The sequence below is a fragment of the Rousettus aegyptiacus genome, unplaced genomic scaffold (assembly GCF_014176215.1).
Source record: "Rousettus aegyptiacus isolate mRouAeg1 unplaced genomic scaffold, mRouAeg1.p scaffold_m13_p_3, whole genome shotgun sequence".
NCBI classification, from domain to species: domain Eukaryota; kingdom Metazoa; phylum Chordata; class Mammalia; order Chiroptera; family Pteropodidae; genus Rousettus; species Rousettus aegyptiacus.
Genome location: NW_023416306.1, coordinates 124555665 through 124582473, shown reverse-complemented (window position 1 = coordinate 124582473; position 26809 = coordinate 124555665). Strand labels below are relative to the sequence as shown.

General features: G+C 32.8%; 1 protein-coding gene and 1 pseudogene across 5 annotated transcripts in view; one reads left to right on the top strand and one right to left on the bottom strand.

The window, feature by feature from the left end:
• Positions 1-26809, bottom strand: part of UNC13C (unc-13 homolog C) — a 620140-nt gene that overhangs the window by 148800 nt on the left and 444531 nt on the right. For all 5 annotated transcript variants that reach the window (XM_016153676.2, XM_016153674.2, XM_016153678.2 and 2 more), the window contains one exon: positions 6530-6615. In XM_016153676.2, the coding sequence (XP_016009162.2) occupies positions 6530-6615 (86 nt within the window). The remainder of the gene's footprint in view (positions 1-6529; positions 6616-26809) is intronic.
• LOC118600552 lies at positions 17461-17579 on the top strand (annotated as a pseudogene).

Sequence of the window (26809 nt, the reverse complement as noted above, 5' to 3'; positions counted from 1 at the left end):
AGATCCTTTATAAAATGTTATCAATCTCTGCTCCATCCAGTCTTTGCAGTTTATAGAGGCATAATTTTAATCTCTATTATTCTAATAAAGTTAAGGAAGATTGAAAGCAGGAAATAGGAGAGGAACAAATCAGTTTCCAGGGAGGTTTTATTCACTGTAGAAATTAGTCAGAAGCTAATCTTTTCTACCAAAAAATGAGAATCAAGATAAATTGACAACTAGTAATTTGTGAGGGTAGACTTGAAAATCCACAAAAATTTGCTAACAAAATAGAACACAAAGTTGACAAGTGTAAAATAATAGTTTGAGGTAGACCACATATGAGGTGGACCAGCAAGATGTTAAGTATGACAATACTCTAAGCTGGCTAAAGAAATTGATGGAGCAACAAATCATAGTCAAGACAGTGAACAAGATCAGGAGAGATGTGACTACGCTTTTGTATTCTCATTGTCTTTGCAGCTACAAGGTCAAGTGCAATGTTCTAAAATATACAGGGTGGCCAGAGACCTGTATCTGGGTGAAGGGAAATAGAAATAGATCATACTTCTTTGACAGAAGGTCCTAAAGATAAATGTGAGGAAGATAATAAACTTTCTGAAGGTATTTAATATGAAACATTCAAATTCATATGTAAAGGGAAGATAGTGCGTGAAACTTGTGAGGGCAGAGTTAATGGCAATGATTATACTTATTAGGATAAGGAGGCGATGAAAAATTACAAAGGCAGTCTGAGAATCTTCACCTATTGGGAAGGTCCAATATTAGAACTAAGCAGCAGATACCAACAGACTGGTAATAAAAAGAAAGTCAAAACTAATACCTTACTTTAACAAAGGTATTAAAATCTTGCTACTATTCAGTATGTGGTACATCAACCAGCCAGCCATTTGGGCATCATCTCAGATTTTGTTAGAAATGAATAGAATCATCTCCCACCACACACACACACATGTCCACTCAAGCACAATCTGCATTCTAACCAGACTGCCAGGTGACTAGTGTGCACAATGAAGTTTGAGAAGCACTGATCATGGAGACTTTACTAACGCCAGGTGTAGATGACTGTATTTTGCAGATTATAATTAATTTAATCTCTGCCTAAGTTAACCAAGTAAAGCGATCATTTTTAACTTATTTATTTTCACTGACTTTTAACTGTTTATCTATTCAAAGATTTACCTGAGAATTTGACAAGGGCCTAGAAACCCTTCACCAATTCCACCTACCCCTGAATGTGGATACAATTTCAATATATGACTTAAAACCTAATTTTAAAAGCCAGTGTTTAAAAAAATCCCAAGCACTCTTCTACAGAATTATTAATTAGAAACCACTTGAATCCTTGTGGACCCAATCCACCAATTGGCTGCTGCAACCCTGGGGCCAAGCAAAGTTTGCCCTTAATAAAGACTTTGAATACACACACATATGTTACATAATCAGTACCCTGAACAGGACTGTGCTGATTTAAGAATTGCCAGGCAACAAAGTTCTATGGACACCAAGATGACAAATTCAATACCTGGTTGACTGGAATTATCAATTAAATACTTCAATCACTTATAGACACCTAAATATTTTGGTGGTATTGTAGATTCTTCAAGTTTTTTTACTAAATTATAATCCTTGTCCTAATGGCTAGTATTTGTTAAGTATTGATTACGTGCTAGAAAACTATTCCATTCTGCCCTATATCTGTCTGTCTCTTTCTTTCTTTTTAAAATAATTTTATAAGGTAGGTATTTTTGCCTCTCATTTGCATATATGAAAACTGATGCTTAGTAAGTTTAATAAATTGTTCAAAATCATAGCTAAATAGTAAATGAAAAACAGCAGAGCCTAGACTCAAACCTTGGTCTAAATTACTGCAAAGCCCATGTTTGTACCTAGTAGGGTAAAGACTTTAAAATTCTTTAGAATAAATTCTTCAGAAAAAATTCTGCAAAACAAACTCTATTTCACTATAAAATGAAACATTTCATCTGAGCCTCTTTTTTATTCCTACAGTCCCTTTTTTTGCACAGTGTACATTTTTTTAATCTGTAAAATAATTTATTCTGGTTTCATTCTACATGTTATCACCATAGCGATCAAATTACTGTTTATCAAGCTTATAAATTGATTCATGTCAAATGTGTAAACAAAATTGGTTGTTTCCTATAGATTGAGTAAAGTTGGGGAAAGATTGTTTTATTTTTTAAGTTAGATTATTTCATTTGTAGCTGCTGATGAGTCGTGAAGTAAAGCAAAAAGCTGCATCAAATATCTGCAAGTCTGAATTCTAACTGGCTCCTTTTGACCTGAGTTCATCAGAGGCTTCTCACAAGTGGGCTCAGCTACTTTAATCACAAAATGAACTATGTAGCCCAAATTATAATAACAACAGTCTTTCTAGGTCAACAACCTGAAACACTACTCCACAGTCAAGTAATTTTAACCACATTCTATAAGACAAAAAAGCCTACTAAAGGAATGTTTTTTATGTATATGCCCTCTATTCTGTGAGGTACTCTTAGTCTTCATTTTCTCTAATTATTATTCATGCCACATTTTAAAAAGGGTACATTATGTTTACTGAAGCCACCAATTAGACTGAAATGTTGAAAGAGAGGAAGGAAGAGAAAGTGAACAGATTCACAGGTATTTGTAAACATTCTCCTAGAAACTTAAACCTTATATGACCCCTAAAGGAGACTGTTTTAAAACTTTGAGAGAACATTCTTCTCTTATCTAATAGCAATGGACCCCTTGCATTAGCAGAATGCTTCGGAGTTTGCAAAGTACATTTAAGGTATCATATGTTCCCCACACCAACCTGAGCGCTCTTATCACCTTTTCATAGAAAAGCAAGCTAAAGTTTAGAGAGGTTATGCATTAATTGCCTAAGGCTGTGCAGCCCATTAGTGACAAAGATTTCTGAAATCGGATTTCTCAGACTCAGATCTCTTGCTGCCTCCCAACTTGCAATACTGCAAATGTTTAGTTTGAACATAATAAGTATTCTGACCTTGTCTCCAAGGTTCTCCGCATAGAGTTGTCACATTTGCAATTTGATTTAAATAAACAAGCACATAGTGAGTTCCTATCAAGGTTCAATAAATACAAAGATGACAAACACAATCCTTGTACTCAGAAGTCCTCTCATCTTTGGAAGGAGATGCATAAACCATGAATCGCAATCTAAGTTACCCGTTACTGTATCCATCATGCCTTTCTGAAAATGTGTATGAATGTGCAAATGTAACAACTGTTGAATTATACACTTTATGTAGGTGAATTGTATGGTATGTGAATTAAATCTCTGTGCTGCTCTTTAAAAAAGTCAATCAAAAAAATTCTTGAGAGTCTTGTTTCCAAAAAGCTAATGTAATTACAAAATTATTAATTACCGTTGATCTTGGACCCGATTTTTGATGATACAATCTCAGCATTTTGGGTACTGTTATTAAACAAATTAGCCTATAATCAATAAGAATCTTTACTTGTAATATAGATGCTTTACTTGTAGTACTCCTAATTTCATTGTTGTTTCAAACATTTATTAAATTTTTGAGTGTTACATTTCTTATCATAAATATTACACTTACATCTCTCAAATTAATACTTATTTTTAAAAGTAAAGGTAACATAAAATGACCAATGCAAGCACAAACATTACTATGTAGGCAAAGCTATAGGTCCTGCTCAGATAAAATGTGCATTGGCAAGCAGTGTCACCTCCTCGGAATGGTTCCAAACAATCAAGTTCCTCTGAAGTATGGGCAGGAGCCTCCCTGCCATAGCCCAGCCCTCTGATCCAATGGGAACCTTTCAATTACAGGTGAGGACAACAAAACACAAAGGCGTTGACCTCTTGGACGCTTCCCAACATCACAAAGCAAAAGAAGATGAAAACAGAAGTCTCTACCACTGCCCTGCTCACTACTCCATTGAATGAGAGTTACCTTGTAAAGTCTTAATTTAAGAAATAGTTATTGAGTAGCTTCTATTTTCTAGGCATCATTCTAGGCAATATAGATATGTTAGTAAAAATCATAGACAAAATTTTTCATTGTGGTGAGGAAGACGGATAAGAAATATTCAATTGAACAAGCATAAATACACAAATAAAGACAATAATTGGTTACTATGCAGACGATTAAAATAAGGTTATTCCTTGAGGTGACTTTAGATCCTGAAGAAGTGACACTAAGCTGAGATTTACATGGCTGCTTGTGAAGACTGGTGGACAGGGAAGTCCAGGCAGTAGACCACCCGGTAAAAAGCTCAAAGGCCCAAATAAACTTAGTGTGCTGAGGAAAATAAAGGAAACCATGATAACTCTACATGTTTGACTTAAGTAACTGCATGAATGGTGATGCTAATAACTGCAATAGAGAATAGAGGGGAAGAAGTGGGTTTCGACAGGGGAGATTCAGAATTCTATATCGATCCTCTAAAGTCTGAGATGACTGATAGGTATTCAAGGAGGGCAGGGGACTGTGGGAGATAGGACTAATGGAGTAAATGCTAGCTGAAGAAAGTTATGGGCCTAGTGGACTGGTAGTTTCTGTCCAACTTAAGAGACTTGCTGGATTCTAAAGAGAAAGTTGGAGCACAGTGATATAAAAGGAGGTGTTTAGTGAGAGATAGAGAAAACAGTACTGATTAATACAATGGAGAAGGAACACTTTATTGCATAATAAGGAGTTTGCACCTCTGAGCAGTTCTGGTGTAATCTTAAGGATTAGATAAACCTATTTGTGGGGTGGTAGATCCAGACTTTACCAGGAAAGTAGGTATTTTACTCCATTGTGTATCTTTTTTTTTTTTTTTCAAATGAGGAAAACTTTTGTATGTTCCTTCTGTGTCCCCTAGCAATAAGCTTACATTTTAGCAATGTGAAAAAACATTGGCACAATGAGCACAAACTCTGAACTAGCTTTACCCTATTAATCTACTTTCCATACTGCAGTCAAAATGCTTTTTCTAAGTTGCCAATCTGAAAAGACATGCCCCTGATGAAATCTCTTTAAGGTCCCTAGTTTCTCTTAGCAGAGTCACATTCCTCACCTTGGGCCACAAGGCTCTGCATACTGGTCCCTGCCAATTTCTCTAGCCTCATTCCTTGCTACTTCTTGCTCATGGGGCCTGTTGAGTTCTCTATTCTCAAATTCACCTTGCTCTCACTCTAATTGCTAATGCTATGCCCTCTACTACTACAAGACTGAGACACTCCATGCTTATCTATTTCCCAAACTAACTTCTACTTATACTTCAGGTTTTTGTCAAGATATCACTTTCTCAGAGGAAGCTCTTCTAGAATGTCTACCTTGTGCCCCTGTCCCAAGTCCGACTTAGGTGCTTCTCCTCCAGACACTCCATCATCATCTGCTTCAAACACTCCCTATTGCAATTGTCTGTGTACATGTAGCTATTCTTCATAATCTTGTTGAGGCCGGGGCCGTGGCTATCTTCTTCACTGTTCTGTCCTCTACACTGAGTACAGTCACGGGCATTTAGCATCTAGTGGCTTAACATATATTTGTTGAATAAGAGCAAAGACAATTTTCTACTAGATAGTCAGTTTCTGGAAGACAGGAATCCAACTCTAAACATAATATGAGAGCTCAAAGAATATTTATAAAATTTTCAAATTGAAAGCTGTATTCCTCTAGCTTTACATATGACTTAGATTAATTAAAAGTGAAGTTTCTGAAGAGACTTGCCATTGTTCTTATGCAAGCCATAGCTGGATTTTAACCTGCCTAGCTATAGATACCATTTCTAAGTCCATGCAGACAAACATCTGGACTAATACTACTCATTCACTCTCTCAATATGGTCTGCTTTAGTAAGTGAACTGCCATAAAGTAGTCCTGCATCTGAGCATTATCCAACAACTGAAATATTCACTATGATCCTGCAATTTAGACCACTTGATTAAAAATGTATGGACTCCTCATGGCTTTTACATGCTGTGAGAAATTTGTATTCCTACAACGTGGAAATAAGTTTTAGAACTAAATCGTTCACAATCAATGTTCTTCTGTTTTCTGGTGATGATACATCTGATAAGGGGTTCATATTTGAACTATATAAGAAACTCATACAACTTAACACCAAAAAAACAAAGCCTGATTAAAAATGGGCAGAGGACCTGAATAGAAATTTCTTAAAAGAAGACATACAGACATATAGCCAATAGACATATGAAAGATGTTCAATATCACTAATCATCAGGAAAATTCAAATTAAAACCACCATGAGATATCACCTTACACCTGTCAGAATGGCTGTCATCAATAAATCAACAAGTGTTGGCAAGGATGTGGAGAAAAGTAAACCTTTGTACACCATTGGTGGGATTTTAAATTGGTGCAGCCACTATGGAAAACAGTATGGAGGTTTCTCAAACAATTAATAATAGAACTACCTATGAAACAATCAATATTTTAATGCATCAATTCCTTACATTTAAAACCAAGAACATAAAATCATGATTTAAAAAAAGTGTATTCTAATAAGAACAGATATTTGTAATTACCTTCTAGTGCATATTTCATATCCTGAGCAAAAAGAGTCCACATAATTTCAGCACTTATTTTTCCCATGTTCAGTTCTTGAGGAAACCTAAAACCAAACACATATATTAGTGCATCAAAAATAATAGGCCTAAAAAAAAAAAAAAAAAAACCTCACTTTACATATACACCATAGTAATTATTATATAGTTCATAAATACTTTTATTTATGTGATTTCCCTTTATGAACTTTCCTAGGTAAGAAAAAAAACTATACACCAGAGTGTGGTGATAAAACTTATTGGGTTTCAGGAAAATAGATCAGTGCCAATGTAATGGTGCCTGTAGCTCTGATGGATGTCTTAGAATGTGTTTGTGTGTAAAGAGCCCGTTCAGTTTTATCAAACACTTCATCTTCGTATTTCTCCATTTTGAAGATCTGTCAGATGAATCTGAGTAGCAAATACCATATAACACCAAAAACCACACCTCACATTCATCTTGTTGGTAATTTTCTTTGAAGCAAATTTGAGTGCTTTCATTCTCAATTTGTTTAAAATAAATTATTTCAAGAAAGATTCCTCACTCCTCTACTTAAATGGCCCACGGTGCACTATAAATCTGGACTCAAGAACTCCCAGGCAGGTCTGTGTTTTAGACTAAAAAAGCTTAGGCTAAAGACAAATTCCTATTGCTGCTAAATTCATACTGTTTTGTATGTTTTTAACCTCACAATAAGGCTCCTGGTAATTTAAGCCCAGTGAATATAATAACCAGGTCTTTTCATATCTTGTAAACACTCACCTTATGTCAGTACACGAGACTAAAATTATTTTGTTTTCTAGCAAATATATACTATATATAATGCATGTATATATGTGTACATACACACAAGTAATATATACTAGGAATAAAAAGGTATACATTAAGGAACAAAAATAGCTCTCACATTCATTTACATTTTGGGGCCAAATTAAAAAAAAGTAATATAATCCTGAATGGGATAGAAAGTGTTAAAAACTAAGTAAATATCACCTGAATATGAGGTCAAAAAAAGACCACTGATACTATATAAAACCATTCTAGCCCAACTTTTCATCAAAAACAAGGTGCATTTCTTCGAATATTCCTTATCAACTGCCATCTATCAATTTATCTAATGTCAATTGATATTTTAAAACAAATGCAGAAGATGCACATTTATCAAGTATTTACGCTCAGAACACGTTCTATAATCAAAAACATAATACAACCTGAACATATACAACTGAATTTGCCTCTATTGATATAAATATAACCATAAGCAAGTAATTTATTTCAAATAGTTTTATCTGTAGATACCTACTCATCTCACACAATTTGTAGTATATTAATTTTTGTTATAGATATGCGGCAACAAAATTGTGATATAGGGTGCCTTAGGCTCATAAAATAAGAAATTTAATTTTTTGAATCAAGAATAAAGAACATTAATTCACTTTACATTGCCCTAATAAAAAAATCCATAAATTAAAGAATATCTCCCATAAAAATAGATGTAAAAACCCTCAGAACAAATGACAAATTCAATCCTGCAATATATAAAAAATAATAAAATACAAAATTATTGTATTTTTATCTACTAGCAATGGACCATTCAAAATTGAAATAACAGTATTTAAAATAGCACCAAAATTTGTGAAATATTTATGTATAAATCTAAGAAAATATGTACTAGACTTATATGAATAAAACTACAAAGTACTGAGGAGAGGTATAAAACAAAACCTAAATAAATGAAGAAATATATTGTATCCATGAATTTGTACACTGAATATTATCAGAATGTCAATTTTTTCCAAATTGATTTATAAATTCAATGCAATCTCAATCTGAATTCCAGTAGGATTTTTTTTAATAGAAATTGACAAACTGATTCTAAAATTTTCATGGTAAAACAAAATAACTAGAAAACCAAAAATATTTTAAAAAGTCGAAAGATTCATACTCTTTGTTTTCAAACCTTACTAGGAATCTATAGTAATTAAGACAGTGCATCTTTAAATACAAGGTCATTTACCTTTCGATAAGATATTGTAGCAATTCAATGGAGATAAGATAGTTCTTTCAACAAATTGTACTAGAGCAATTGGATGTCCATATGCAAAACAATAAATAAACTTTGGACCACACTTTGCAACATATAAAAAATTTACTCGAAATGGGTCAGAAACCTAAATATAAAACTAAAAACTGTAAAAATTCTAAAAGAAAACAAAGCAGAAAATTTTTATGAACTTGCATTAGGCAATGGTTTATTAGGTGTGATGCAAAAAGTGCAAGCAGTAAAATATTGATAAATTGGACATTATGAAAATTAAAATCTGATTTTCAAAAATATTGAGAAAATAGAAAATAAACAGACTAAGAGAAAACAATTTGCAAAACACGTACCTGATAAAGGACTTGTAACCAGAATATACAAACTACTCTCAAATCTCAATAAGAAAAAAAATGGGCAAATGATTTGAATGACACTTCAGCAAAGAAGAGAATTAAAAAATAAGAACATGAAAATATGCTCAACATCATTAATCACTAGAACTTACAGATTAAAATTACAGTGTGATACTACTACATGTCTGCTAGAACATTTTAATAACAAAAGAAAACTGGACAAGGCCAAGAGCTGACAAGAATGTAAGGGTTCAGAGGAGCTGGAACTCTGAAAAATTGCTCCTGACAATGTGAAATGTTATCATCACACTGAAAAGCAGCTTGGCAATTTCTTATAAAGTTAAATATACATTTACCAGTAGTCTAACTCTAGGTAGTTATCCAAGAGAAATGAAACACATGTATACCAAAAGCTGTATATGCTGCTTAACTCCTAACCCCAAAGAGCTGCAGTCAATATCTTTCAACTGACGAATGAATAAACAAACTGTGGTAGATTTATAAAATGGAATATACTAAGCAATGAAAAGGAATAAACCGCCAATACATGTAACAGCATGGAAGAGTATCAAATAAATTAACCTAACTCAAAGAAGCTAGACCCTAAAGCCTACATACCTTATGATTCCATTTATAATTCATTATTGAAAAGGTAAAAATATATGGACATGAAACATATCAGTGATTTCCAGGACCTTGGGTTGAGAAGAGGGATTGACTATAATGGAGTATGAAGAAACTTTGGGGGGTAATAAAATATTCTATATCTTCATTTTGGTGGTAGTTACATGACTGTGTGTTTTCTATTTCATCAGTGTTTCCTCTTCCGTATTGTATACCTCCTACTTTGAGTTTAATGTATTGTTTCTTTTCTATCTTCTTAAGAAAGATATATAATTAGTTTTTGGCATTTCTTCCTTTCTACCATGTGTATTTAAGGTATATATTTCTTTTGTATGTATCCAATTGAAATATTTGACATTTTTATTTCTTTCAACTATTTGAGGTGATTTCCTAAGTATCTTTTAGTTGCTATTTTCTGCCTTAACTAAGCAAGGGTTAAAATACATATTCTGGAAAAATTAATCTTTTGAAATTTGTTGATATTTGCTTTAGACCTCAGCATATAATTTTGGTAAATAATCTTTATATTCCATCTGTCTCTTTGAACTTCATTCTGTGTATTTTAATTCTGTATAATACTAATTGTCTCTTCAGTTGTATCTAGTGAATGGTTAAGTACATATATTGAGTTATTAATTCCATTTATTATAGTCTTCACTTCTAGAATTTCCATTTGATCCCTTCAGTAGCTTTTAGTTCACTGCTGAGTTTTTCTTTCTTTCATTTAATTTCTTAAATATATTAACCATAGTTATAATATCTTTCTCTAAATTCTGCTCTATTAAACTCTTATAATGCCTGCTTATTTTTAACTGAATAAAGAACTTCTTGTGTGTAAAAGATGTGCATATAATTTGAGCGTCTGGATTATGTTAGTATTTCAGAAAGGGTTTCTTTTCTTCTGGCAGTAGTGTTTTAAGGTTGGGAATGATACCCTTAATCCAATTAGGGGCTGAGTTCATTTAAACCATGTCAATATTTTATTCCTACTTACTCTTCGGATAGAACTCTTCTCAGCCCTAAATTCAGGCTTGGGTTGTTCACCATACCACCCACTACTTTGTAGAACCTGAATTTCAATTATTCTTTTTCAGCTTTCTCAGTTTTTCAGCTGCTACTTTCTATCTAACTTCTCACATGCTCAGACTTTACTTCAAGGCAAATCAGTCATTCCCTTTAGGATATAGTTTTGGCACACATCTGACGTGTTTTTCTGGTAAATACATGTATTGTATAGATATAAACAAATTCATGGGAATAAAAAATCTTGTCTAATAGTTATGTTTCGGCAAGGAGTAAAGAGAATTGGATTTGGAGAGATATATGTACACACAAGGCTTCAATTAAATATGCAATGTTTTCCTTATTTTAGAAAAAATTCTAAAAACTTTATAAATTTACAAGAATATAAGAGATAATATAATGCAAATGGTGGCTAATGCATTTAGCATTAATAAGTAACTATTAATTGATTTCTTAGCATGTGTTGGGCATAGAACTAATGACAAATTACATACTACTAAATAAAACAGACATGGTCTCTGCTTCTCTTAAGTTTACAACCTAGTAGGACTGGCAATAAAAACTAATATCTATAAATTTATATGAACTGTGATTAATGCCATGAAGAAAAAAACTATGGGTTGAAAAAACAGAAATGACTGTGGGAAAGAGTGGTTTTGTTATACCAAGGGTTTGGAAAAATAACTATTCATCATTGGGTCTCAGGGATTGTGATGACGGTTTATTTTCAATAGAGGATCACTCTGCGACCTCGAAAGAAATGGGAAGCAGCAATATGAACAAGTTTGGTAGCTGGGGATTCAGAATTCCAGTATCAAGCGCTTAGCAGTATACAAAACTTGGTATATGCTGCAGGTGACAGTGACTGCAGTGATATCACAGGGAGATAAAGAATAGGAGGAACAGAAATAGGGAGAACACACAGAAAAAGAGAATAAAAAAGATCAACTGTAACAGGATATCCAGGATCTAGATCATATAGCAGAAGTGAAAAGAGAAGCTAAAACATACTAAGTAGCTGTTGGTTCTCTATTCAATTTGTACCCTTGGGTTGATGTTTCCTCAAAAAATGGGTTACAATGAAAAGAAAAACAGTACAGTAATAAGTGCAAATGACTGAACAAAACAAGGCTAAGAGTATATGATGCAAAAGAACATATTGGTGCAGTCATTTACAGAAATTACTCACAGAGAGTAAAAATTGTGTGTACTTTTGAAGGAGGATAAAAACTGGTGGAAAGGGTAAGCTGCGGGCCCCAGTTAATGGTTGTAATTACCATAAGAAAAGACTCTCAAAGAGATTTCTAAAATATTATTTTTTTCATACTGAAGCTCCAAACAAATAGCTTCAAAACAAGGAATCAAAAATAAGTTGTTAGTCTAAGGATTTTCTCAGTTGCAGAAGCCATGTAATGTTGATTTTCATTCTTGAAAACTGTGGGTTAAGGGTTCTCATCAGTGCTATTAAATCTTCGACATTGCAAAACCTAAACCAAAACCAAACTACCATTTAAAATAAAAACAATACACTAACACATTAGAAAAAATATATGTGATGTATAAAAGGCAATAGGATATTATTATTCAAATGAAAATAGCTAAAAATCTATAGTAAAAAGATGAATATTAGAAAAATAGGCTAATAGACAAAAAAACCACAAAAGATTAATAACCATAGGAAAAGAGATACTCGACTTCCCTAATATTTAAAGAAATTTTTATTAAAATAGTGAAAATTTTTTACTGAAAAAATTTCAGATTAGAAAATATAAAAAAAAAATTAGGGCTGGTTGGAACCTGATTTCCAAAAGTTACCTAATGACTCTCTCTAGGCTTCTCTTACGCTATTCCAATACCTGTGTTGCCCCACGCCTGTCTCTCCTGCACCACAGTAGTCCCATCATCCTGATGTTATATAAAACCACAGAATAATATCCACCTATTAGAAAGAACAAGGTAGATCTGTTTGTATTGCCATGAAACGGTGTCTACAGTGTTAAATGAACACACAGCAAAATACAGGTTAATAGTATGCATAATATGATTCCACATTTTGCAAAAAATAGAAATAAACATTACCTGCATGTCTATGCATATATATACATGTATGTATGTGTGTATGTATGTATGTGTGTATGTGTGTCTATGTGTGTGTATATAGATATAGATAGATATAGATATAGATATCTCCATCCAATTACTGAAAATTTGTAAGGCCTGGGTCAAGGGACTTTTAGTTTTGCTTTTTATTCATTTTCGCAAAACTGATATATAAACATTAAAACTTATTTTTTACTTCATACAGTCCTGTGAAACTGAATAAGATTATTTCTGTAACCACAAAAGTTTTTAAATAATTTCTCTTTTCAAATAAAATCAATGAGAATTTTCCTATACCATTTTAAGATGAATTAACATTCATTTATTTCTCACAAAATCCCTATTTGTTATTATCCTCATTTTACAAATGAGGAATCGGTAGTCAGAATCTGAGCATTGAGTTGTTTTTCCAAGGCTTATGATCTCTATAATAAAGAAAATATTCAATGATACATGTTTTTTTGATACTTAGAATAGACATAAAGGAAACTGATTACACTCAATTTAAACTCAGAGTGAAAGAGATTAAGAAATGTGTCCTAAAATATTAAACAAATCAGTGGCAAAATCAGAAATAAAGCATATGCTTCTTAATCACATTTCTTTTTTTACTGACAATAAAAATTCTCAAGCATTGAAAATGTCTTCACAACTTATTTTTTCTTACTATTTTTTGTATTAGTTTATTGATTTTACCTTAAAATATATACAGTTCAAAATATTAGCTTTGTGTTTATGCAATAGTCCATATTTTAATTTAAATCTCAATCTCTACTACTTGCTAAACTCTACTTCTATGCAGAAGACAATCTTTGAGAGCTGAGGTATTTTTTGATACCTGTTTTAGAAGTTTTGCTGATACTGGATTATAATATGCTCATTTCAAATTTGGTTATGCTTACCATTACCTATGGAGATAATAAATATTCTATGCTAGAAAGATAGAACTCAAAGCTAATGTATTTATGTAACCATTACACAGACTCTTCTGAAGTCTGTATTTTTATTTTACTTTGCTACTTGTGTTATTTGCGGTGCATTTGAAATACTTCTCTGGCTCTTTCTTACATATATTTCTGTTAAATAAAAAAATCATCACTCTCTAGCCCTAAACCTAGACAGAAAACTGAATCATCAGCTCTACCACAATCCACAACATCTTCTCCTTTCCTCTCCTGTGGTTCTTCCTTTGACAGCACTATAGAATTTGCCTGTTCCTGTCCTACTACTACTGTTTTATCCTTAACTAAAGTCTTCACCATTATTTGCCTCAAGAATTGCACTAGCCTGTTAGTGCAATTTATCTGTTCACCTCTAATCTTTCCTATTCTAACATATCCTCCATATTACCACCTAATTTACCTTTTACCCACTTCCCATTTCCTCGAGAATACTCACTGGCAGCATTTGTGGCTGCAGCATTTACACCAAGATTACTCATGGATTACAGTTTTAGCCTCACCCTCAAAGTTTGCCACAAGATATCTCACTTCTCTTATTTTCACATCACTTTAGTATATTGATAGTATTTGGTAACAAATGACATCATTATATTTACAGCATTCTGTTTTTAGTAGTGGTATTTCCATTTACAAAATATAGTAATTCTCGATTGATGAAAATATCAAATCCTAGAAAATGTAGCATTCCTACATGTGATGTTAATATCGTTCTTGAATGGTTGCTAAAGAGTCATTTAATGAATCTGATTTATATATACATTTCTGTTACATTAGGATTAGAGACAAGTTCTGTTTAGAAATGACTCTGAGAACAGTTTTTATATTTTTATTTTCACATCAAAAACCAGTCAGATTTGCTTCAGCCTCAAAGAGTATATTTAGGTAAAATTAAATTAATGCTGGCAGAGAGCTGCACTTTTTTCTTCTGAATGGGAAATGGGTTAAAAACACAGGTCATGATATTTATTGTAAGCCACTGCTATCATAACCTTGATTGCTTGTTGCACATTAACAAAAAAGTTAGAACCTATTAATGTGACTTTCCTGGATAGTGATGATCAAACCCCAACTTTAATTTCTATTTGTATTCTCCAATACTTTCTATACTATAGCTGCCCACATTATTTCTAATTTCTCAGCATCTCTGATGTCCCATGTCTTATGATAATTTTCCCTGTCTTCTCTCCTTAATTTTCATTTGATCTTAACTACTCTCTTCCTTCAAATTACAGATCAAGTTATTACCTCTCTCCAAAGTCTTTAGGTAGAATTAGCAGTGATTAATTAGCTATGAAAGAGTGCAAAGAAAAATATACAATGTACAATGACTACAAACTGGATCATAGTTCACTTAATATTAAGAGTTAGTGGTAGTATTGGTGCTTTGAAATAGTCATAATTTTATTATTGACACAAGATTTATCTGATACAATTTTATTGATATCAGTTTTACAGTTTAAAACTGATAAAAATAGTTTTCCTCTTTAACCAATTTTTGTCTAGCATTAAAAAACATTTTTTTCCACCTAGCTATCTTGACTAAAATAATATGAATTGTGCTTACAGTCATGTGTGCTTGTGTGTGTGCATGCATGTGTGTGTACCTTCAGCACATGATTTAAACAATTCCAGAAAGCAGGATATAACCTAGAGACAATATCTACAAAACCAGCAGTTTCTGAAACAATTTCTTTACTCCTACCCACCATGGCAAAAAGGCAGGGGGATGGGGGTGGGAGTGGGGGGTAGAAGGGTAGAATTCACAACTATGAGCAAAATACAACAGATGAAAGAAGCAAATCAGTACTTGGAGTGAGGAGAAAGACGCTTAGTATTTCTCATAACAGATTTTATCAAGTTCTGAGTAACTGGTGGCTAAATTTTGTTTCCAATTTTTAAAGGGCCACAAATCATCATGTTTCTGTGAGTGCTTTTTTGCACTGTGTCCAAATTTTCTTTGTCGATTTGCAAATATGCCATCTCACTTTGGCATCAAATTTTATGTTTTATCTGTGTTATATACCCAGTACCAAATCATGATTCAAAAGGCAAAGTTGTTTTCTTCCAACACACTCCACAGTTGAATATTTCTGCCTTTGCTTTGGGTTGGCTTGGAAGTCTACACCATCTGCATGTTTGCTAGAGGCTTACTTTCTGCAGTTTAACACAGTGTTGGCTATTTCCTCTGCATAATCCACAGCAGTATAATGCGGTGGTTAAACTTCAATGCAGTACAAATGATAAAGATTTGATTTTTCCTCTGCTAATTTGATTTTTCCTTAACTAATTTGTCCAGTGGAGCAGTGAATAATCTCTTTAAAACTCAATTTCCTCTTCTGTCAAATGGGGACGATAATAATTGTGCAATTTGGGAGTATATCTAGGGCTGTGGTGAGGATTAAATGAGATTTTACATGTAAATACTTTGTACGGCCAATGGCACATAGTGACATAGTGAGCACTCAACAAATATTTGCTGATAACAATAATAAAATTCTAACTATAAATGAGCCATACAGGAACATAGTAATTAGAGTCCATTGATTTCTAATGTGAAAAAATTATCACAGAAACTGAATGGAAATTTACATTTGTATTTGCTAGTTTTTAGTCTTCAGAAAAAAAGATGAGTTGCTAATAAAATTAATAGTGATAAACTTTATTGCAAGGGAAATATTTTTGTATTCACAGGCGTAAACTGGTTTCATAAACCTCAGAAATCTCCACCTAAACACTAACAATTTACATGCTAATTACAAATAAATTCCAAACTATAGTGCAAGCAGGACTGAAAGAGGTTTTAATGTTCCACAACCATTTCTACTCATAGGAATTGTGTACACACACACACACACACACACACACACACACACACATATATACTTAAAAATTAAAACAAGTACATATGTAATATGTACATTAATTATTCATATTTTAAAAATACAATTGACCCTCCTCATTCTGGTCTGAATTTGTGAGATTTTCCTACACACATATTAAATTCTTTAATGTATAGCTTCATCTCTTCTTCATTTTCGATGTAACTCAATTTAGTCTATCATTTATAAAAGGAGGTCTAATGAAATAACTGATCCATTCCAACATTATTTGAAAGTCTGCTGTTTTTAATTTGCAGCAATTAATACAAAGTATAAATGTTTTAAACTTTGAATCCTGAGACACAATTTAATAACCCAATTATTGTCTCGCATATCTCTTAGTAAAATAAGGAAAACAATCTACCATTGTCAAAATGTGAATACTGATTCATTAGTCACAACAGAAGAAATCACAGAATCCATTAAATGTTAAGTATTATTTTGATATGCAAAGTTGGCCTTTGAAGAAAAGTATGTTCATTATTACAAATGAGTAAGCAATAGTTCTGTTATTGTGTATGTGTACAACTGAAGCTTCAAAGGACAGCTGGAATTAAAGACATTTAGTTTGCTCTTTTCACATTTAAAAAAATTTATCTTTTGTTACTTTGCTCTTCATTTAAGAATACATGACATTCATTATGGCAATTAGCTACCAATATCATGAAGAGAAAGAACAGCTAAGAAGAATGAATTTTAAGCAGGGCTCTACTAATAAATTATAAACTAGCTTTTTCAGTCAAAGCTGTATTAAAGAGAATCTAAAACCTAAAATATATTATAACTGCACTTAAGGGTAAAACTCGGTTTAAGCATCTGGAGTGCAAACTTATCTAATTGAACATTTCCAGTAGTGATAATTTTTCCTTTCGTACTTAGTTCTCTTATACCACAAACAAGTGGATCACCAATGCTATTTAAACCCTATCAGTCTGTAGCCATGCCACTCTGAACGTGCCCGATCTTGTCTGATCTTGAAAGCTAAGCAGGGTCGGGCCTGGTTAGTACTTGGATGAGATTCCATCTAGGAATACCAGGTGCTGCAAGCGTTTTTTTTTTTTTTTTTTAAATCATCCTTTTATTCTTTTATTTTTTCTTTATGTACAGGCATTATTTTAATGAACTCGGATCTTTAAAATATATTTAATTTAAATATAAAAAATAAAATTGGGGATGGATTCATGTTAACTATTAAAATCAGCATTTTGTAAAACAATGAAAATGCTACTTGGCAGTGGCAAAGGAGGTGGAGCCGGCCAGAAATAGCCTGAAAACTTATGTAATGTGCCTGAGGAAATACTTGATGGAATTTACTGAATTCAGATAATTCTTTGTCAAGCTACCCCAGTCCTTCCAGATTAGAGACCCGGGAGAGCAAATCCTTATATTTACACAGCAGGGCAGGGAGCTTGGTGCAGTAGGAGAGAGATGGAAATGAACGCCTGAAGAGCGTCTAGGCAATGGCAGGCACTGGGCTACTGGGTGCTTTACATGGTCTCCTTTAATCCTGATAGTGGTCTTGTGTGTTGTTTTACATTCCAAATTGTTTTAAATGTGAAAAATAGTCTGAAAGACATTGCAAAACTTCTCTAAGGTCTGATGGGTCAAGTTTGTCTCATTCAAAAATGTTAGCTTACTAACTAAGCTAGTTAGTATCTTTGCATACTTAAAACACAGTCCTCTTTATTTTTACTTCTTACTATTAGTGGTGTCCCCTTCTCTATGGAGGAAATGTTCCTAGACCCCCAGTGATGCCTGAAACTGTGGGGAGTACCTAACCCTATATATACTGTGTTTTTTCCTATACATACATACGTATGATAAAGTTTAATTTATAAATTAGGCACAGTAAGAAAATAGCAATAACTCATAATAAAATAGAACAATTATAGCAATTTACTATAATAAAAGTTATATAAATGACTTTGAGGCCATTATTAAGTAAAATAAAGGTTTTATTATGATACTGCACTGTGATACTGTAACAATCTAACTGACAACCCATATGGCTAGTAAGTGATTAATGGGCAGGTAGCATATACAGTGTGGATAAGCTAAAAAAAAGGGATGATTCAAGTCCAGGGCAGGACAGAGTGGAGCAGCATGAAATTTCATCATGTCAACTCAGAATGATACACAATTTAAAACTTATGAATTGCTTATTTCTGAAATTTTCCATTTATTTTCAGACCACGGTTTACTGTAGGTATTTGAAACTGTTGAAAGCAAACATGCAGATAAGGGGATAATATTACTGTATTCATCTTATTCAAAAATATTAAGATGGTTTAAAAACTACTATAGTAAAATGAGGTTTGTCCTAAAAGTAGAGAAATTAAAGGAATAATGAGGATAGACATAGAATGTATGTTGTCAGATTCTATGGGGTCATTATATATGTGGACCTTGATTCTGACATTTCTAGCACCTAATCCACAAAGGAAAACTGATCATTCTTAAGTATCCCAATTGCTAGGGAAGCAAAATTCTTTAAAGAAGTGAATTCTGAGAAAAAAAATTCTTTCATGGTTTCTCCTAAGGATGCCAGTGAGTATACACTATGTTAACATTTTTCCTACAATAACTAATTGCATACATTTTTTTTTCTGTTAGTTTATATACAACTGCAACTGGTACCTTGTACTTTTAACTTCTTGTAATTATTGTTACAGTTTTATTGTTACAGGTTTATTGTGACTGGATCCAGATTAATCATTAAATCATCAAAAATGTTTGGGTTGAATTGAAGGACTGATGCCCATTATCTTACTCACGGGATCTTTCCTTACAATTAATCCAAAAGGTTGCTTAGATTCTGATTTTGCCACTTATTAGATGTGTGATCTTGAGAAAGCCCCACTGTGCTTCAGTTTCACTCTCTTCAATTTGGAGATAATAGGGCTGATGTCATTAGAATTGAATTTAAGATTAACTTAAACATTAAATCATAAGAATGCTTAGTACAGTGCCTGGCTCCAGTCAATTTCCTATAGTTCCCTACATGATGATGATAACATTGATAACATATTAGTAAATCATCTGGCAAGCATAATAAACCTTGAAAAACCAAGATGAATCTTTTCTTTCCTCCATGATGTAAAGTCAGAGAGGTAGAAAAGTGAAATCTTCTGAAGTGGTTAAATTAGTACAATTCTTAGTAAGCATTGTTATAACAGTACTCTCATGGTTTTAGAAAAATATTCTTATTCTTTCCAGATAATGTATTGTTTTGTGAATTTGTAGAGAATAAAATCTGATGTTTTGATTTTCAAAAATGGCTATAATTAACATGAGAAAAAAATTTCAAAATGACTTATTTTTTTGTGCCTTTACTTTATTTAGGTAGTTTTAGCCTAGATTTTTAGATTTCCTAATTATCTATTCTCCCCACTGTAAAGTATAGCTCTGCAAAACTGATTGCTTGTCGGACATAAATTATTTCCTTATATCCCAATAATTTAAATTAAAGCATTCTTTTACACTTCAATAGCAACCTAACTGCAATTAGAGTGGAATACATGTGTTGTTCCATATAATACCATACCAGGTTAGTTATGTTACTTTGGTTATAAGGAACACAGACTTAAGTAACTACAAATAATTAAGAGGTAATTTTTTAAAGCATACTTTGCATAATGGAGAAACAAGACTAAACTGCATTTCAATATTGTACTTGAACCCAAGGAAAACTGAACTCTATCTAACAGGAGGTGCCACGACCCATAGCGTGAGGTCTCATGAATCGCTGGACAAGAAACTCCTTCAGAGTTGAAGGCAGTCTGTGGAGTGCAATAAGTGACTGAGGATGGGATGCTCACTCAAGAAGCCCACCTATACTGTGACTAGGCTCTTCTCATCCTTTCTGCTTTCCCTTCCAAGCATCCTCTCTATTCGTTCACAGACAACTGCCTCCTCTTCCTTCTCAGCCTTTTTATCTCCTGACACTATTTGCATCCCATTTTTATTTCTTCTTAATTTTGGATTACTTATTACAGCTGTCTCCAAATTTGTAAACTTTCAATATATATTCTCCTTGTCAACTATCTCATTCTCTGGATTTCTCAATATAGTTCCAAAGAGAAAACCTATTTTTTCTCATTAGAGTACCTCAACAAGGGACTGTGAGGGAAGGAATTTATTCCCAGAATGGTCTGAGAATGTGGCAAGTATTAGCCAGTTTAAGACCCATGCTTGTACATGTCTCTCCCCTAGTTAAATCTTGGTGGCCACAACTTTGCATAGTGCCTGGTATATATGTTCAATACATATTTGTAAAATGATAATATTGATGAAAAATGATACACATAAATGGAGCAAGAAAAAAAAGGTGTGGAATGAAAATATTTAAGTTGAAAGAAAGAATTTGGTGCTTGCTTTATTTTTCCTACATTTTTTCTTTTTCAGGGTAACCAAATAAGTAGCCCTAGTTAATGAAGGTAAATACTTCTTTACCAAATATTTCTAAGTAATAAATTTTGAAGGAATAGCATTAAAACAAAACAATCTTGCAGTCCCTAATGGAATTACTGATTCTGAAATGACCATAAGTAAAGGAAAGCATTAGAAGAGAGGTCAATATAAAACTTGGGAATGGAGGGATCAAGCTGTCGGCACTAGTCAATCTTAATATCACTAAAGGGAAAACAATCAGATTTCATGTGGTCATCCCTGATATGATGGAGTATGAAGACAGAGTCACTTGTGACGTATTTTTGAAAAAAAATAAAAAAGAACTTGAAAGTTAGCCTCTAGAGCTAATGTTCAACTATTAGAAGTATTGAACATAGAGGAACAAGTTAAACAAAACAAAGAGGCAAGCATAATAACCTAGAAAGTAGAACATTCTAAAGGACAATGAACACAGCTTCTTTAAAAAGTCAAAGACATGGAAAACAGAAAAGAGAGCTGTACTAGAATGAAAGAGACTCATGGCATATAATAACCATACGTAGTATGTGGACCTTATTTGAATCCTGATTAAAGCAAACCAAATGTAAATGACATTTTTAAAAGGAAAACAATGGCATTTGGTTATGGAACAGGGAGTACACAACAGCAAGGCATTACTGTTAATATCATTGGCTATGATAATGACACTATGTTATGCAAGGGAATAGCCACCGTTTTTAGAGATGAATACTGAAATACACAGCAATAAAAGGATAGAATGCCTGAGATTTAATTCAGATAATTCAACAAAGAAAAAAATGAAAGCTCAAGAGTATAAATGAAATAAATATGACGAAATCTTGGTAATTGTTGAGTTTGAGTGATGGATATATGGCTTCATTCTACAGTCTAATTTTTAGTATTATAAACACTTTTATAACATTTTTAATGTAAAAAATAATCTAGGGAAGCTATAATGCAAGTGAGTAAATCAATACCTTTAATACTTTGAATGGCATTTAGTTCCAAAACAGAAAGAACAAGATGTAAATCCCTAATGAAAGTAGCTTAAACCCAATCTCCTTACTGTAGCAAATTAAATATACTATTTTTTAAAACATATAATTTGAAAATAATGTTCTTGATCATCTTATAGCCCTGAGAAAATAAATGCAAAGGAAAGAGCATATTTTGGAAAACTGATCCATTTTCTACTCTATACATTGAATCCTCTAATATGTACTCGATGCAGAGAAAATAAATTGAGCCTTAACTGTATGTACACTTTTGGAAGAAGTTAAAAGAAATTACAAATAATAAAATACAGACAGGATCATAAAATGGATGAAACATATTTCTGTTTATGTTTTATTCAGCATTAGAAAAACAAAGTAATATAGAATCAAATAATTTAAATGAACTGAGTCATTTTTTTCTATTTAAAAAGGAATAAGATTTCTTACTTTCAATTATATATAGTGAACCTCCCCTACATTATACATTTAGTTGATGACAGTCTAAAGGACTTCCGCGTCTAAGTATATAATTGACTACTACATATGATTCATGGAAGTCACACAGATAACCAAATTTCTGTATCTCCCGGTATAACTCACTATGTACTTCCTCTTATTTACTATGTACTTTCTTAAATTAATACTTCCTCCTAAATTTATTACCTCAACTGAGATATGATGTCCCCATAAATACAGCATCTTCAATGTTTCTACCTTATCCCTTAACACTCTAGTCAATGCAGTTAATAGAAAAAAATTTTGATTTATATTTTTAATATTTCTCAAATCTGATCCTCATTGTCCATCATCTTATACAAATCCCTTATATCTTTTCACTAGATTACTGCTGTTGCCACTTAACAGTTATCTCCACCTACATGTAATAAAGAAAATAATAAAGAAGTCAATTTACTTTAAAAAACAACATAGAGATTTAATGAAACAAAAATGTTTTATTTTCAGAAGACTAATAAATGTGTAGCCAGTTGGAAAGGAGAAAAAGAGAGAAGATACAAAATATTAATATTAAGGATAAGAGAGGGGAAATGACTTCAGATGTTATAGACGTTGGAATGATAATAGGAGGATGTAGTGAGTACCTATATAATACCACTTAGATTAAATGGAAAAATTCCTTGAAAGACACAAACTACAAAAGCTCAATCAAAAACAAGTAGATTTGGGAGGAACCGAGATGATGACACAGGACACTCCTGAACTTCCTTCACCCGTGGATGCACTAAAATACAACTATACATGGAATAATTCCTACTGAGAAAACTCCAGAAACTAGCTAAGTGACTCCTATATACTGGGAAATTCCCACATTAAAATGAGAAAATTCCCACATTAAAATGGATAGGAAAGGCTGAGACACAGTCTTGCCACTAACCCCACCATTGGTACAACATCATATAGTTGGGAGAGAATCTCTAACACTAGCTTCTCCATGAGGAGCAAAGTATTTAGACTATACATCTAATAACCCAACTTTCAAGACTCCCATCTGAGGAACAGACCGCTGAAATACCTAGCTTTGCAAGCCAGTGGGGCTTATGTCCATAAGAGTTAAAGAACCATAGCAAATAAAGAAGCAGTTGTGAATGTGCCCACAAGCACTCCCTGCAGCTAAATTCTCAAGGCTCAACCTAGAAAAAAATAGGCGAAAACATCCATATCCCAGTCTTGCCCTGGAAGAACTTGAGCTGCATATAAGCTGCTGCCTAAGAGTCTGCTTCTAATTTACCATGCATCTAGAAAATAGCTGTGATCCTCCCCAGAGCCCAGGGGAACCTGTGGCACTTCTCCTGTGGTTTCCTTCCAGCTTGCTCCAACAATAAAACCAAATTGCTATTATCTCCCTGAAAGAAACCTTAGTGCCCCAACCTTTTTTGGTTACCACTTGAAGGACAGGTCCTCAAATTATTCAGCTCTGATAGCTGATGGAGCTTGCATTTACAAGTCCAACAGGTGTATAGCAAACAAAGAAGCAGCTTTGCAACAGGTACAGGATCACCTCTATCCCCTCCCTTCAACCCTTTGGCTATAAACATCTGGGTTCAGTGCAGTGGAACAGGCAAAAATGCCCATCTTCCAGTTTCTCCCTGAAAGGGGCTTAATTACATACTTCCCAGCTATTGCCTGAGAGTCTGGCTTCTAATTAGCCTGCGTGTTGGTGCTGACTACGTTCCTCCTCTTTGGAACATTGACAGATCTTGTCATACTCCCAACTACAGGAGCCACTAAGAACATAGACAGAAATTTGGACTGTCATAAGGGTTTGAGAGACAACCAGAAGCTGGGGCTGGGCTGATTGATGAGACAAATCTGTTAAGATCAGGTTGTCTTATCTAAGATAAAGAAACCAACACAGAGAGTGAAGAAAAATAAAGAGACAAGAAAATATATCTCAAACAAAAGAACAAGATAAATAGATCACCAGAAACTGACCTTAATAAGTGACTTACCTGATAGAGAGTTCAAAATAATGGTCATAAAAATGCTCACTCAGGTTCGGAGAGCAATGCATGAACAAAGTGAGAATTTCAACAAAGAAATAAAATATATAAAAGACAAAGAGAATCTTAAAAGCAGCAAGAGAAAAGCAACTTGTTAAGTACAAGGAAATACCCATAAAACTATTAAAGGATTTTTTAGCAAAAACTTTACAGGCAAGAAGGGAGTAGCATGATATATTAAAAATGCTGAAAGAAAAAACTTGCCAACCAAGAATACTCTACTTGGCAAAGATATCCTTTAGAATTACAGGAGAGAGAAAGAATTTTGCAAAAAAAAAAAAAAAAAAAAAAAAAAAAAAAAAAGCCAAAGAAGTATCAATAGATCAATGGAACAGACAGTACAGAATTAGACTCTCACACATACAGTTACTTGATTATTGACATATCTGCTAAAGCAATGCAATGGGGAAAGGATAATTTTTTAAAAAACAAATGGAGCTGAAAAGATTAAACATACAAAAAAATCCTAAAGAATCTTATACTCCATATCACAGCATATGCAAAAAATAACTTGAAATGAATTATAAACCTTAATGTCAGATATCCAGAAGAAAACTGTGGTATTAACAAGTTGATTTGGGATGTTGCAAAGATATCTTAAATAGGACACAAAAACTGCCAAATATAAAGGAAAACAATCAGCAAATATATTACTCTATTGAAATAAAAAATGCTCTCTAAAAGATAATAAGAAAATCAAAAAGTCACAAACTAAGAGAAAATATTGTAACATATCTGACAATAGACCTTTAGTATATATAAAGAATCATATGACTCAAAAAGAAGATAAACATTTCAATTTGGACATGGCAAAAAAGAATTGAACAGAACTTCACCAAAAAAGATATAAAGATTACAACAAACACATAAAAAGATGATCAACATAAATATTTAGAAAAGCACAAATTAAAACCACAATGAGCTATCACTATACATCTATTTGAATGGCTACAAATAAAAGTCAAATTATACCAGGTGTTGACAATGTATAATCACTTTGCAAAATAGTTTGACAGTTTTCAGAAATATTAAACATGTACGTAGCACTTGACTTAAGGGAAATAAAAGAATGTGTCTATGCAAAAATTTGTAAACAAATATTCATAGCAACCTAATCTGGAAAAAAATCCAAATATTGACACTACCTCTAAACCTAACACTAAGAGATAAATGGATAAACACTGTGTTCTATTTATATAGTGCAATATTACTCAGATATAAAAGGAGAGGAAGTACTAATAAACACAATCTGGATGAATCTAAAAGTAGTTATAATGAATGAAAGAAGTCAAAAATATTATATATATATTTTATATATATATACACATACATTACATATTATATATAAATATATATAAAATATTATATATAAAATATTATATATATATATGTAATTTCTTTACATAAAAAGATAACATTTCCAAATGAATTTAAAGTATTAGAAAGCAGACTTGTGGTTACAGAAGGCAAATGGAAACTTTTTGGTATGATGGATATTTTCATTATGCGGACTGTAGCGAGGGTTCCATGGATAGATTTAGATGTCAAATCTAATTGTTTACTTTAAACAACTGCAGCTTTATTGTATTCGGTTATAAAGCAATAAATCTGTTAAAAAAAAAAAAAAAAGGAGACCCACACCTAAAGATCTAAAAACACTCTGGTTAATAGTTTTCAGTTTCAATGTAACAGTTAAATTTCTATTAGCAGCTAGTACATCATTAATCAATGGAGTGAAAAGAGAGAGAGAACAGATACCAACTACACATATAGACTAACTTTAATTTGTTCATTCAACAACTATATATGCTTGGTTACATACCAGAGCACAAAATAAAACAAATACCACCTCTCATTGTTTACATTCTACAATTACTATAAATTGTTATTAAATCTGAATAAGCAAAAGCTTGTAATGATTTTTCAAAGTCATGATACTTAATTCAATAAATTATATCAGTAATCCCAGATTACACTGAAAGAGACAAAAAAAAAAGTCCTATACTTTTAAATCATTCGTTTACCTGTCATTGCCTTCAAAATAAAACCAAAATTTGTTCTAGGTTGACATGTCCTTCACAAATTAGCCTGTGCTTTCATACTTTAGCGTACATAGAACGCATGAGGGATGCTTTACAGGAGGTTTCTGTGCCGACTTCAGATTTTGACTCAATAGGTTTAGAATAGTGCTCAGAATATGCAAACCCTGTGAAACTAGCAGCCCCTGTGATCCTGATTCCAGTGGTCCGGAACTTTTACTTTGTGAAACACAGTGCTAGCTTAATCAACCAATGAGATAATCAGTGAAGCCTAAATGCGATGACACATTGAGCAAATGAAGTGAGTGTGAATGAA